At 45.6% G+C, this 15,419-nt stretch overlaps 2 protein-coding genes across 16 annotated transcripts in view; one reads left to right on the forward strand and one right to left on the reverse strand.

The window, feature by feature from the left end:
* The window catches only part of MPG (N-methylpurine DNA glycosylase), a 47,318-nt gene extending 45,774 nt beyond the window's left edge, over positions 1-1,544 (forward strand). For all 7 annotated transcript variants that reach the window (XM_077828498.1, XM_077828500.1, XM_077828501.1 and 4 more), the window contains one exon: positions 306-1,544. In XM_077828498.1, the coding sequence (XP_077684624.1) occupies positions 306-685 (380 nt within the window). In that variant the 3' untranslated portion in view covers positions 686-1,544. The remainder of the gene's footprint in view (positions 1-305) is intronic.
* Positions 1,545-1,678: 134 nt separating this feature from the next.
* NPRL3 (NPR3 like, GATOR1 complex subunit) overlaps positions 1,679-15,419 on the reverse strand; it is a 92,629-nt gene continuing 78,888 nt past the window's right edge. For all 9 annotated transcript variants that reach the window (XM_077828493.1, XM_077828488.1, XM_077828492.1 and 6 more), the window contains 2 exons: positions 12,773-12,965; positions 1,679-2,259 (listed from right to left, as the gene is read on the reverse strand). In XM_077828493.1, coding sequence (XP_077684619.1) covers positions 2,094-2,259; positions 12,773-12,965 — 359 coding nt within the window. In that variant the 3' untranslated portion in view covers positions 1,679-2,093. The remainder of the gene's footprint in view (positions 2,260-12,772; positions 12,966-15,419) is intronic.

Consider the following 15,419-nt stretch of genomic DNA (forward strand, 5'->3'; position numbering starts at 1 on the left):
CCCATGGATAAAACAGGGCTAACAGCACTCACAGGGTGTGGTGGGGATGAATACACTGAAGAGCGTGAGGCATGCTATACTGGAGCGCAGTACCATTGATAGACTATTGTCCCTTGAGTTGATCGGCTGACCAATGGGTACCAGTTAATAGAAGGGTGGGGAGGTATGTAGGATTTCTCTGAGGGTTGGAATTAGTTCTGTATTGCTCTCAACCTCCTGTACAGAGTAACATGTGGCCCAGCCAGCCTGCGGTGAGAGGCCCCTGTAAAGAGCCCGTGCTCATGCAAGTTCTTATTGTTCCACAGGGGAAGGGGCTGCAGTCCTGCTCCGGTCCTTGGAACCTCTGCAGGGCCTGGACACCATGAGGCAGCTGCGAAGTGCTCGGAGGAAAGGATCAGCCAAACCCCTGAAGGACTGGCAGCTCTGCAATGGGCCCTCCAAGCTCTGTCAAGCGCTTGCTATTAACAAGAGCTTTGACCAAAAGGACCTGGCTCATGACACAACAGTCTGGATGGAGCCTGGCTCAGAAGCACTGGGAGAGCAGGCTCTGGTGACTGCAGCCAGAATTGGTGTCAGCTACGGTGGAGAGTGGGCAGAGAAACCGCTGAGGTTTTATATACGAGGGAACAAATGTGTGAGTGTTGTGGACAAGAAGAAGGAGAGAGTGCAAGCTGCTGCAGAATAGAGGCGTGGGGGGAGCCTGGCCAAGATTGGACTCTTGGTAAGGCCTGTGCTTTCATTAACTATCAGCCCCAGGCTCTGACCTGATGGAACCGGGCCGGGGGGGTGGTGCTGGTTTGGAAGCTGTTTTAATAATAAATGTGCTTTGTTATAATGAAATGAGTAAGGTGGGATGTCTGGTCAGCAGTTAGCCTAAGAGAGCCAGGCTCACTCCCAGCAGTAGCAAGCGCCTCTGGGGTTTCCAAGTGACATTGGACTTGTTTTGTGGGCATTACTCCTAGTTGAAAGCAATGAGAGTCTACACAAGCTGGAACCCTTCAAGCATGGGGGGCTAAGGAGGGAGGTTCATAAGTATTGTGACAATGCCATCTCCTACCCAGCCTGACTCACTCTTCTGCTTCCCTGCCTGTTGTCCCCAGCCACACCACCCATGAATGCTCCTGTTTGATTTCTGCAGTTGCTAAGTCAACAGGCACCTAGGTTCCTTAGTGGAAAGAAAGCCCAGTCTGTGAAGGTGGGGACAAGGACACTCTTCCAGCTGTGGCAGCGAAGGTACTAGCTGCCCTCACCATCAAACTCCACCCTGAGCTGGCTGACACCCCAGCAACAGGGGCAGCACAGAGATATGTCAAAACCGCTGTGAAGCACTCAGAGCCTAAAAGAGGTGCAGGAAAGAGTTAAAGCACCTTAGGCACCTCATGAGGCAGTTACATGCTTCAGTAACACTGAAGGCTTGTACACACTAGCACTTACTTCACTATAATTTAAGTCACTGGCGTGTGAACAAGCTACCCCCCTCCCGGATGTAAGTGGCGGTGTGGGGAGAGCTGCTGCCAGGACAGCTCTCCCTCGGCGGCATAGAGCATCGACCCTAGCAGCACTGGTGCTGCGCTGCTGTAGCGATTCTAGTGTAGACTAGGCTGGAGATGCCATTGACGTTTTCAAAGCCACTGCTCTGCAGCTTGAAAAGAGGCAACCGGTTTCTCCTGCACCAATGTCCAGTCACAGTGCAGTTTTATTTATTCAGCAACACCAAGGTAAACCGTTTTTTCAACTCCACGCACACAGCCTGCGCAGGAAGCAAGGAATCCCAGCCCCCTGGCAGGGACTTGGGGAAAGTACTGCGTGCTGGCACTAACTAGCCTGAAGAGCTTCACTTGTGTGCACCTCTCTGTCCACACTCACATGCAGCTTGTGGGGGCAGAGGGCAGAGCTCCTTCCACAAGCAGGTTGGGGTTAACATCCCCCAGCCAGATGGGGAAAGGGAGGGAGAAGGGGTGACTTGCTGAGGGGCGCTGGGAAGGTCAATGGCAGAGGTAGAACCTCTGGCTGCTGCTACCCTGCTCCTTTATTAACATTTCTATAAGGGAGCTGAAGACAGAGGGGCAGTTCCCCTCCCCCACTCCACACAGTCACTTCAAGAGGGACTGGAAGACTGAAATCACAGGGTCCTCATGATTGGTCACTACCAGCACGCTGCGAAACTTGTCGAAGAGCGTGAGCAGCTGGGAGCGGCGCATGTTCTCGTTATACATGATCTCCTCCAAGTGGTGCCGTCCTCGGAAATAGTGCAGCAGCCTGCAAGGCAAGGAGAGAAGGTGAGCTTGCACTCGCTCCTCCGCTGTGTGCGCAGAAATAACTAACTCAGAAATGCACAGGGATATCGTTTACAGTTAACATGATTTACTCCTTTTAAATATCTGTAATAACTCATTTTAAGTGGCTTTCTTTGTGTAAACGTTGATCAAGATAAAAGCTTCTCACAAGCATTCATATAGCTTTTATGTGTAATTCCAGCAGTCCTCAGAGCATTAATTAGTTGGCAGTTAATGTGCTATTGAAATATAAGGCACCAAGCCAAACCACTTCTCCCAAACCATCATCATTCCTGATGGGCTGCTTCTCACCCCAGCCACGCTGCCATGGTGTGTATGTACTGGCACTAGACTGCTATCATGAGAAATGCACTAGGGCAGGGGCACAAACACAGGTTTCCTACAGATGGTAGCAGGAACCTCAAAGAAAACCTTTGGAGACAGAGTACAGGTAAAAAGAAAAGGAGTACTTGTGGCACCTTAGAGGCTAACAAATTTATTTGAGCATAAGCTTTCGTGAGTTACAGCTCACTTCATTGGATCATGGTTCCCTTCCAATTCTTCACCTGTTCTGCCTCTCCCATGTTGCCAAGTTTAATTTAGGCTCTAGGACATCAGCCTAGGAAACTTCTTGGCCCAGAAGAACTCACCTTTTCTCCTCCTGACACTTGCATGACTTACCTTCTGAACCTGCTAATAATACAGAACAAACATCCACAGCCCCAGAGAGCAGCCAGGCCCTGCCTGTGGATTTTTGACTGCTCTCTAGCTCTCAAATTTCCAACTCAAACTAGGAAACCAGATCAGAAATGCAAGGGACGAAGATTTGGTTAAGTCCCTCATTTTGCATAAAATGCCAAGTAACTGAAGTTTGTTCTTAGCAGGGAGCATGGAAATTCTGGCTGAGGGTACCAGGGCAAACATCTGGTAGCTTTAATGTCTACAGAAAGCAGGCACGGCCTTGGTTTGTAAAGTCTCATCCAGAAGAGAGACAGAAATTGTAGCAAACCCCATTTATCTTCCATAGAAAGATAAAACCACTGAGCCTACTCTGCTAGAGTTTGACTCGTGATTAGCACTATGACGGGCTCACTCTTCTCCCAAAGCACTGCACAAGTAGCTAATTCTGCCTCACTGCCCCAGGGTACACAAAGGGGGATTATTCCCACTCAGAAATGGGGACTAGAGACAGAGTGCCTAGCTACACAACACATTTTCCATGCTAGCTCCCTGGCTTACAGCCTTGATAGGGAGGCACAGACTGAATTAGCCTTACAGATTTGGCCACACAATGAATCAGTGGCAGAGGCACGATGAGAGCGCTAGAGTCCCTCTTGCTGCATAAAGTCACTGACAGCCAGTAAACACTGAGACGCAAGGTCACTTTCCAGAGCAGAACTGCCTAGCTAGCCCACCAAATGATCATTCATATTCACCGTTCTCTGCTGAACCTTTTAGTCTACTCAGTATCTTCCCTGTGCTTTGCATATGCTATTGGAAAATGGTCCAACTCGTCAGTGCCTGCGCACAGTGGCCCGATTCACTTCATCATGTTCTGGGCTGTGTCAGGCATTGTTAAAACTGCCATACCCTAAACCTACCCACTGCTTCTTGCCTACTGATGTTAAAACTCTGGAGATGAAAAATACCATTCAATCCTTCTGTTCCAGGACAGGACTGGCCCTGTGGAAACATTTATTTCTCAGCGGCAGTTTTGTAATCTCCCTGTTGCCCTACCTCTCCAGATATTCGGCTGACCCCTCCCCCACAGCTCCCCCCCTCCCTGAGCTCTGCATGCCGCTGCCAGGACAGGACAGGGGCTGACCCCTCCCTCGCCGCAGTTCCCCGCACCACTGCCAGGAGCTGGGGTTGACACTCTCCCCACACCGCTGCCAGGGGCTGGGGCTGGCCCCTAACCCCCACAAGCTCCATTCTGGCTGGGGCTGATCCCCTCCCCCACAGCTGCCTGACACCTCATGTCAACACCCCACATGCATACACACGTTCCTCCACGCCCCGTTTGGGGCCGGGGGGAGGCAGGGCATCAGACTTTTGGTAAACTGGGCATTTGTTCATTTGCTCTTGTCAACTAATGAGGGGGGCTGCTGGCCAGTGGGGAGGCTCTTGGGGGACAGCAGGGGAGGGCTGTGTGTTCAGATGCTGGGCAGTGGGGGTCTGAGTGGGGTGCTGTGTAGTTGTGGTGGTGGGCTGTGGGGAAGTGCATTGGGCAATAGTGGTGTGGATGTGTGTGGGGGTGCTGGGCAGGGGTGGTGGTGTGAAGGCCACTGTGCATTTGTGGTGGAGGGTCTGTGTCGGGGGCTGCTGGACATAGCAGTTCCGAGGGACGGTGGGAAAGGGAGGCAGGGGCTGTGTGGCACGGCATGGGCACATCCCGAGAGGAAGGATCATGCTGGCAGCACAAGGCTGGACAGGACAGTGTGTATCTGGCAACTGCTGGTTTGTATCCTGGCACTGGGCTGGGTGGAGCGGGACCGGCCCCACCATGCTATGCCCCATTGCCCCTGGCTGGCACCTTGCTCTGGGAACCGACCTCCCCACTCCATGCTCCTCTACCCCCAAAAATGAAGGGCGCTGGGCCCACAAAAGGTTAATCCGACCCTGATTCACCCTAAATACCACTCTCATCCCATAACTCTAGTGAACTATCGGGGAGGAATAGCTGTGTAACAATACACCCTCCTGCACATTCCAGATTCTTGGCTGTCCCTTATGAGTCATCCCCTCCAGCCTGGAGTCATTTTGTTACTCTGCTCCAAAATTCTTTACAGTTTGTTGTCTTTGTTCTATTGCCCTCTGCAGCTGCCCAGTGCTGAATGCTGCAGTCTCACCAGTCACATAAAGAGGAACTAGCATCTCCCTTGTCCCTGACATGAAGCCTCTGTCTGTGGAGACACAATTAAATTGGCTTCTGTTCCAGCATACCACATTGCAAACTCATCTCTACTTTGATGTTCATCTTCATCCCTTAAGCAGGCATGCTTACATAAAACATAATTAAAAACAAGTTTCCTTATATCCGCTAAAACAGAGATTGCCAGAAAGAATATATCAGTCCAATTTACCTTCCCCCTATTTATGCTCTGCAATCACTTTTTGCATTCTTTCTTGTCGGGCAATGAAACTAGATGAGTCAATTTCACTTTCAGAGTCTGAGGTGCTGGCCAGTACTGCAGTGTCTGGGGTGCTAGCACAGCACCCCAAACAAATTTTTTAATTTGTTAAAAAATACTGTTCCCTTGACATTTTTTAAAAACCATGGTAACATGTTCATTGGTCTTGGGTATTTTTAAGGCTCAATTTAAACAAGTCCTAACTGTAGAGCCAACTTGCTCAGATGGTGTGGCAGAAGCTTCATCCAGTATCACTACTCCAATATTTCTCTCTCCCTCTGCCTGCATGAGCTTCCAATTATTTCCCCCCACCACTGCTAGTATATTCTTCCAAGCTGAACCACACTATGTCTAATCGCGGCAGAGCCCTTTGCATTAACTTTCTCCACTGTGGTTTGGAATCACTCCTTACTGCCATCAAAGTAGTAAAAAAATAGACAACTTATTAAATTATGTATTCTACTTCCTCCCCATCTCCTGCCAGTGCAAGACTGCTTACTGCAGAGGGCAGTATTCCCATCAGTATATTTAAAATAGCTTTTTGGGCACAAGTGATTATGACGGGATTGTCAATGATGCAGCCAAGAAGGAATGTTCAACACACATGTTAATTCTGCATTTGGAAAGAATCATGGAAAGGCAGGGCTGGAAGGGACCTCAAGAGGCCATCTTGTCCATCCCCCCCCCCACACACACACTGAGGCTGGATTAAGCAAACCTAGACCATCCCTGACAGATATTTGTCTAACCTGTTCTTTAAAACCTCCAATGATGGGGATTCCACAACCTCTCTAGGTAGCTTGTTCCAGTGCTCAACTCCTTAGAGTTAGAAAGTTTTTCCTAATAACCAACCTAAATCTCCCTTGCTGCAAATTAAGTTGATTATTTCTCGTCCAACCCTCAGTGGACATGGAGAACAACTGATCACCATCCTCTTTAACAACCTTCTACATATTTGAAGACTTATGTTCCCCCCTCAGCCTTCTCTTCTCTAGACTGAAACCTTTCCTCATACTTTCTAAACTACTTATTTTTGTTGCTCTCCCTTGTACTCTCTCCAATTTGTTCACATACTTCTGAAAGTATGGCACCCAAAACTGGACACACTACTCCAGCTAAGGCCTCGTCAGTGCAGAAGAGACTAGAACAATTATCTCCGATGTCTTACATACGACACTCCTGTTAATACATCCCAGAATGACATTTGTCTTTTTTGCAATTGGATGATGTTTTCATATCAGATAATGACGAAATACTTTCCATTCCAAAAGTAATTAAGGAGGATGTTAAACAGTATCAACTAAAGTTAAATATTTTTATAAATCAGCAAGTCCAAATAAGTCACATCAGAAAGAGTTTTAGAAGAATTAGCCAAAGAGCTTTTTGGACAGTTGATGTTAATATTTAATAAATCTTGGAATAATGGGGAAATTCCAGAGGACTGAAGAGAAGCTGATGTTATTCTGGCATTGAAAAACAAACAGGATAACCCAGGTAATTTAAAGGTTTGTTAGCCTGATGTTATTCTTAGGGAAAGAAATAAAAATTAAAAAATAGCTAAAATGGAGCATAATTAATACCAATCAACATTGTTTTATGGAAAAAAATGTCAAACCTAACGTTGTTTGATGAAATTACAAGTTTGGTTGATAAAGGTAATTACTGACATAATATATTTGGAGTTCTGTAAGGAGTCTGAATACTTCACAATATTCTTATTAAAACATTAGTATGATATAAAAATCAATATAGCTCATATTCTGGGGAATCATCCAAGGAGGGTGGTTTTAGGGGGGGTCCTTCAGGGATCACCTTTCAGTCTATTGCTATTCATTATTTTTATCAATGAACTGAAAGAAAATATAAAACCAATTGCTGATGAAGTTTGCAGATGATGAAAAGATTGCTCGGGTGGTAAATAATGAGAACAACAAGTCACAGATATAGAGCAGGGTCCTACATTTATGAACAAAGAATGCAGGACACACTTATAAGATGGAGTAATGTATCCTGGAAAGCAGCAATTCTGAAAGGACTGAAGAGTTATGATGGAAACCAAACTCCACGCAATGTAATGTGATGCTGCAGCTAAGACAGCAAATGTGATCCCTGGATATAAAAACAGTAATATCAAGTAAAAGTAGGGAGGTGGTATTACCACTGTATGCAACATTGGGGAGACCTTTACCAGTTACTGTGCCCAGTTCTGTGTCCACATTTTAAAAAGAATGTTGAAACATGGGAAAGGGTTTCAAGAAAAAGCCCCAAGACTGATTTGAAGTCTAGAAAACATACTTGACAGTGAGAGATTTAAGCAGCTCCATTTGTTTAGCTTGCCAAAGAGAGGGGGAAAGAAGTGACTAGATCACAGTCTATAAGTACGTACACAGCAAAAAGATTTCTGAAACTAGAGGACTCTAGCAAAAAAAGGCAGAACAAGATCCAATGGCTGGAAGCTGAAGCTACACAAATTCAAACTAGATATAAGGTGTGAATTTTTAGCAATGAGGGTAACCAGCCATTGGAACAAATTACCAAAGGATGTGATGGATTCGCCATCACTTGATGTTTTTTAAATCAAGACTGGATGACTCTTTCCAAAAGATATGATCTAGCTCAACCGTAAATTCTGGGCTTCACTGGTTGAAATGCTGGCTTGTTACGTAAGAAGTCAGACAAGATTATGATAATGGTCCTTTCTGGCTTAAATTCTGAGAAAGGTACTGTGTACTGATTTTTAGTCAGTCATTCTCCTTTTTGCTGCCCTCATCTACCCTGCAAAACTCAGCTGACTGTAGATTCTATTTTAATTTCCTCGTTGTTCTTTATTTCCATATGTAAGTACGTAGCACTCCTAGTGTTGAATCCACACACAGAGCCTAAAACTCTCAGATTCCTATACATGTACCTGCCGACAGCTCACACCTGCCAAAGCATGTTGCAGCCTCTCCTAGAGAAGAGGGAAGTGATTAAACGGAGTATTTGAACGCCTTCCAGTAGAGCACTCAGCAATGTGGCTACACATCTGTCACATTTGTTCTTTCACCCTCTCCCCAGAGGGAGAACAGTATGCAGTTGAGGGTCTTGTTTTGGTAAGGTAGCTATGTGTTTATATTACAGAAGGCAAGGTCAAAGAAATGGAGCAGAACATGATGAGGTTTGTGATTATCCTTAGTTCCTGGGGGGAATTTATTCCACAGTCTCAGACCACTCCTGGAGAAAACTCTTTCTCCTGCACAAAGTTTCACTCTTACTATTGAGAGTTCCATTGTGCCAGAGTGTGGTGGGGCACCTGTCCTCCCCCATGAGAAAAAGGGCTTGAACAGGTCTTTGAGGCTGCACAGACTGGCAGCCAATCAACAAAGGCCTGTGGAGGGCCAATCAGGGAGGAGAAGAGAGGCAGCCAATCAGGGCTGAAATGGGCCCTATATAAAGGCTGCCTAGCAAAGAGCAGGGAGTCTCTCCCTGACTAGCAAGGGAGGAGGACTGGCTGCTGAGCTAGGGAGCGAGCACCTTAGACAGAGCAGTGCTGGGCAGACTCAGGTGGGGAGCAGAGGAGAACTCCGGCCCAGTTACCTGCCGGGCTGTGGCCCCTGTTAACAAGGGCTGAGAAGGTGCAAGAGGTCAAAGGGGAAATGGCCCAGGGACGACAGTCTGACAAGGGAAGAGAAGGAGAGCAGAGAGGCTGCCGCTAGAGGGTCCCTGGGTTGGGACCCAGAGTAGTGGGTGGGCCTGGGTCCCCCCCCTTCCCCTTTGTACTGCACCAGGCTATGGAGGAGTGTGGCCTGATACAGGCTGTGGCCGGCCCCTGAGGCAAAGGGACTAGACTTTGGGGCTGCAGTTGGCCATGAGGATAGGTGCAGATGGAAGACTGCTGATAACACCCCCCCACCACTGAAGGGGGTGAGACTGGAGTAGTGGGCACTGCCGGAGGGCAGCGTCCTGAAGTGGATGCTGCCAAGCAGAGAGCATTGCGGGACCCCAAGGCAGCAGAGCAGACGATGGGCAAGACACCATGCGCAGAGGGTGCTCCATGACTGGATAGAGCTAATTCCTGGAGCAACCAGCGGGAGGCGCCAGCACTGGTGAGTCTTGACCCCATCACACAGAGGAACTGAGTTGTTGACAGGGTCTTCATCCCAGAGCTTTAGACAGTGTTTTAGACACACTGGACCCAGGCCACAGAGCTTTGAAGATAAGGACCAAGACATTGAACTTTATAGAAATTCCTTGGGAAGCAGTGTAGGGAATGGAGGACAAGTCTGATATGTTCACAGTAGCCTGTGTTGCTGAGGAGATGTGCTGCAGCATTCTAAACTAGTTAGCTTCTTAAGTGCTGAAGACTTCATTTGCAGGTATACTGCATTGTTGTAATCCAGTCAAGAGGTGAAGACAACGTGAATAACTGAGGCCAGGACTTTGTTTGCCAGGGTGGGACAGAGTTGCTGGTCAAATGGAGATGGTAGAAAGTGTTGCTAGTGAATGCTGCCATGTGAGAGTTCAGCATTAGTGAGGAATCCAAGAGTTCTCTTAGACTATGGACTTAATTGACCAATTGTGGCTGTGTATCTTCAACCAATGGAGATTTCACTATGGCTGCAAGCTCTTAAAAAGTACTTCCCTTTGCCCACCAGCATCAGCTCTGCTTGCTCAGATGCAAGCCCCTAGTGCAGTCAGTGCACCAGAGTAAACAGCAATTTGCACCAGTGCAGCATAATCCAGTTTGAAAGCAGGCTAGGCTGCACCAGTCCCTAGCACAGGTTTCATCAGTGCAGCACATAGGGGTTTGTACCAGTGCAGCTACATTCATGGCCAAAAACTCAATGCAGACAAGACCCTCCTGTCCTGGCTTTGTAAATCACAGAGTACATTTATGGGGCCCATATAGAACCTAGGCTGGAAGTTCCTGGGGCAGCAATCTTGTCTCTAAACAGCTGTACATTTATGGTGGTGTATAAATAGAAGAACAGAATTTCAGCATAGCAAACAGGCTTCCACCTCCTCTCCCCATCTCTCCATTCTAGGGAGCAGAGCTCTTGGAAATGACTCTTCCAAGTGGCTTGCTAGAGGCAGTGAACTGACAGTAAAGCATTAATCTGGCTTAGAAAGCCTACCTGATGTTCAAGGAAAGAATGTTCGTGCCTAATACATTACAGACCTAGATCAAGAAAAGCTCCTCTGTATCTCAACTTTACTCTTGAAATAACTTTCCATCTCTCACCCACTCAATACTTAGGAAAAGAATTTGGATTTGAGTCCTCATCCAACGCCCATGTGGTTAACCTCTGTCAAGCTATGTTATTTCACATTCTGTTTAAGGTGTCTGCCTTCACTAGAGAAATCCAAGTACTGGCTGCACATAGTAACAGACAGACAAGTTCTGTGATGTATTAAGCAGAGAGCAGCAAGTAGTTCAGAGACAATTGTCATAGGAAATTTGTATCAGGACCAATTTTATTGCTCTTCTAAAAATAGGTACTCCCTTTGTATGCACACTGAACTATTCTCAGGAGGGCAGTTACAGTATATTTAGTATACTACTAACTATTCAGTTACAGTAGGAGCTCATGCTGGGATACTGACAAATACAGCAGAGTTCTGTTTCCCACAGCATAAGACTCATCATCATGGACCACCCACAGTTAAAAGTTAAGTGAAAAAAGTAAAGCTGATCCAAGACCCCTGAAAGAGGAAGCATGTGTGGAGTAAACAAAAGGATTGCTTTGCTCACTGCCTCAGCTTCTCTCTAATGTCCTGTATTTATGCACTCAATAGTAGGTACAGAATTGTGCACAGAGAATCACACAAGGATCATTTTGGTCTCCTGATTTGCAATTGGAAGAAGGGAACTGAACAACAAAGAACTGAGTGATGTCATTTACAGACTCACTGTGTGTAAACAGTAAATCACATGACAGTTGTGATCATTCTGCAGGACAAGTCATATTTTTACACTTCAGCTTCCAGACAGTCAAGAAAGCATGTCTGCTGTACCTTATCTCCTCAGCAGTGATTTAGGAATGGTTATTCTGGGATATATAATTGTCTGTTTCTGCCCATATTGATAATGGAAGGAAAAATGGAAACTCCATTTACTGCTATCGATTGCTTTGCTAAGGAATCTGATGTACAAGCAAACTGTGAAATATAACCAAACTCTCCTCCTCCTCAGACATCTGCGTGACCTGTTAGTCACACTATCTGACTTCCTGAAGAAACCAAAGTCGCTTTTGGCATCTGCAAATCATGAGCTTTCCAAGAGCTGTCCCCCCTCCCCGCCCCCGCAACCAGTTCAGCAGGCCAAAAGGGTTCTAGATGGACAACCAGAAAGAGAAACTGGTTTCATTATAAGAATGATAGGTTTAGAAGCTTTATTTAATGAGATTAGAATAATAGTCCAGACTGAATTTCACAGAATTTTCAAAAAAGTATTTTATCAGAAGACTATTTATTTTATTTTTTGGCATAGGTTTTGCAGACATCTAGCCACTGATGGGGACAGAGTTCTCAAATAGCCAAGGTATTTCCATCTGAGTGGACACCTCAGAGAATCCACATCCTCTGAATCGGTGCAATGCTGCCATCTCCCAGTTACACAAAAGGAGCAGCAGAAGCATACTTTAGTGCAGGACAGTAACTACATCTGCAGGCTTCAGGAATTCCCTACAAAACATCCATAATCTCCACTGGTCCAGTTGTAGAGAACGCTGCAGCATGGAAAGCAACTATTTTATTCCCACAGTGGTCTCCTTGGGATACTTGAGTATTACTCTCCTAGCCACACATGCCAGGGGAGATCTAGTTAGGGAATGACTGGGTGATCTGGAATGTGTAAGACGCTGTGACACTTCCCTGGGCCATCTTTTCTCCACAAGTATGAAACCCGGTGAACGTTAAATTTCTGTGATGCCACTGTATTTTCAAATGCTTTTAAAAACCATTACTTACAGATCTCTGGAAATGCTAACAGGCCTGTAACTACACCATGCACACACCAGGGCCTCTGCTTTGAGCTTGTTTTCAGGCTATGCAAATTCAATTTTGTGTTCTCAAGAGTGAGACACTCTCAGAACCACACATGACAACTGGTGGGCAGTCAGACCTGAGAATGCACTACTCATCAGAGGGTCTCAGAGCCTTTATGTACATCCAGAGCTTATTAACAAAATATTCTTAGGGCACTAATTAAAAACCTGGCCAATAGCTAGTGTCAGACACCAACAAGCACTGGTGAAGAGGTCACCGTGGGAATAAGAGCCAGAAATTTAATCTTCCAAGATGCACCCTCACCCCACCCTCCCTACAGTGCTAATGCAGAGATTAATTGCAAAGGGGGAATGAGAAGGGAGGTTACATTCTCCCTACCTTGCAAACATGCGGAGATCCTCTGGATTCTGTGCAGCAGGGACATTGAAGATAGCTTCCCGCTCATGTTCAGATAAGCTCGCTAGTAGGTTCTCGGTCATCCGTTTATTCAATGGGGAGTCACCACCAGGTATCAGCTCAGCACTGGAATTATCCATACTAGGGCTTGTGAGAGTCATATCATCACTACTGGCTGTAAAATTGGAAATAATATGATGCTGTGAAGAGTGCAAACTAGCAGGTTCCTTCCAAGCAAACCCATCAGCTTAGTATAGGAAAGAAAGGGGGCCTGGAAACATGACATGGGAACTGCCTGCAAGCAATTAGATGAGGACAGGGAATTTGGTTCTCTTGGCAGAATTTGTTGGGTTTGTAGACAAGTAATGGGTAATTTGGGGCAACATACAAAATATTATTGGGACATAAGGATTTTCTTGAAAATGGGGACTGCACAGATATCTGCACATTTCCTAGGGTGGGTGGACTCCTTGGAAGTGCATCCAAGGCATGCTGCCTAGGAGGTAAGTTTCAGTTTCTGGGAATAATGGTATGCTCTAAAGGGGGATATGAGAGAAGTCTACAAACCCATGAATGATGTAGAGAAAGTGACAGGAAAGTATTATTTACTCCTTCACACAACACAAGAACCAGAGGTCACGTGATAAAATTAACAGGCAGCAGTTTTAAAACAAATGTAAGGAAATTCTTCACACAACATACAGTCAACCTATGGAACTTGTTGCCTGGGGATATTGTGAAGACCAAAAGTGTAATTGGGCTTAAAAAGAATAAAAGTAAAGAGAAGTTCACGGAGGTATGGCTATTAGCCAAGATGGTCAAGGACGTAACCCCAAGCTGCAGGTATCCCTGCACCTCTGGCTGACAAAAGCTGGGACTAGATGACAGGGGATGGATCAATCTATAATTGCCCTGTTCTGTTCATTCCTCTGAAGCACCTAGCACTCCCCACTGTCAGAAAACAGGATACTAGGCTAGATGGACCATTGGTCTGACCCAGTAGAGCCATTCTTACCATCTGATATGACTGGGAGAGTGATTAAATACAGAACCAGAAACAACATATCTAATGAGCTTTATAAACTGGTGATGCATAACAAAGAAGATGAAACCGCAACATGGGGAGGAGTGGGAAATAAATACATGAGACTACAAATAATAAACAGTGCAGGCACTGGCATTGGGAAGTTACGAATGGGAACTGCTGGGACAGGGTTTGCATTCCTTCTTTAGCACTGGGAAAACCCCAGAGCTAGTGCCTCATGCCCCCATTTTCCTCTATTGGCCAGGCTTCCAGGCCCCAGACTAAGCCTCCCATGATCATGATGCAGAGATCAGTCCATAAGGAGATTTGGGGACATGAGGTATGCGAACTACTCATGGGGCACTGTGATGGCTCAGGCAGACACAGAGATTAATGTCAAACAGAGCTGAAACATTTTGTTTTGATTTTCCCCGGTGGAAAATAGAAACAAACATTTCTCCTGTGGAGAATTCAACTCTGGAAAAACCACCTTTTCCCTGAAAAACTTGGGTAGAAAATGCCCAGACAGCTCTAGTTTAAACAACATGAAGTGGCAATGAGAAAAGTAGAGCAGTTGGGAGGGTAGGTAGAAGAGAATGTAAGGAAGCTATGCTGCAATCACAGAACTATCTGCTGGGAGGAGTTATAAATACAACAGTTCTATATGACTGTCCTTAAAGATACCTAGCAAAGGAAAGAAAAATTGTGAGTTTATCCATCATTATAAAGGGGAAAAAAGGGGTCAAAGGCAGCCTCAAAACTTCCTCCTACCCCCACAGTAAAAATTCACTTGTAGCCTCTTGTTTTTCCCAGATGGCTATTGACAACTGGAGAACCAGGATAATGGCATTAAACAAGCCATGTAAGTGAAACCTAAGAAACTATATTAATTCAGACTGTTTAAATATCTGCTTTGTGTTAAGTTTAACACCTATTTAACTCCAACACTTGAGGAAAGTCCTTTTTGATAAGATCCATTATCCCTACCCAGAGAAAGCTATAACACAATCCAATGGCTGGAAGCTGAAGCTAGACAAATTCAGACGGGAAAGAACACAATTTTTTTTACGGTGAGAATATTTAACCATTGGAACATTTTATCAGGGGTTGTGGTAGATTCTCCATCACTGACAATTTTAAAATAAAGAGGGGATGTTTTTCTAAACGATCTGCTCTGGTAATTATTTTAGAGAAGCTCTATGACCAGTGTGATACAGGAGGTCAGACTAGATAATCACAAATGGTCCCATCTGCCCAAAGAATCTATGAAACCCCTTCAACTGAGAGCCAGTCCATACTAAATGTTGTTTACGGTGAGAATATTTAACCATTGGAACATTTTATCAGGGGTTGTGGTAGATTCTCCATCACTGACAATTTTAAAATAAAGAGGGGATGTTTTTCTAAACGATCTGCTCTGGTAATTATTTTAGAGAAGCTCTATGACCAGTGTGATACAGGAGGTCAGACTAGATAATCACAAATGGTCCCATCTGCCCAAAGAATCTATGAAACCCCTTCAACTGAGAGCCAGTCCATACTAAATGCCAACTGAGAGCCAGACATTCCTAGTATTTAAAAGGTTAAAAAAAACAGACCCTTTAA

This window comes from Eretmochelys imbricata, chromosome 10 (assembly GCF_965152235.1).
Source record: "Eretmochelys imbricata isolate rEreImb1 chromosome 10, rEreImb1.hap1, whole genome shotgun sequence".
NCBI lineage: Eukaryota > Metazoa > Chordata > Testudines > Cheloniidae > Eretmochelys > Eretmochelys imbricata.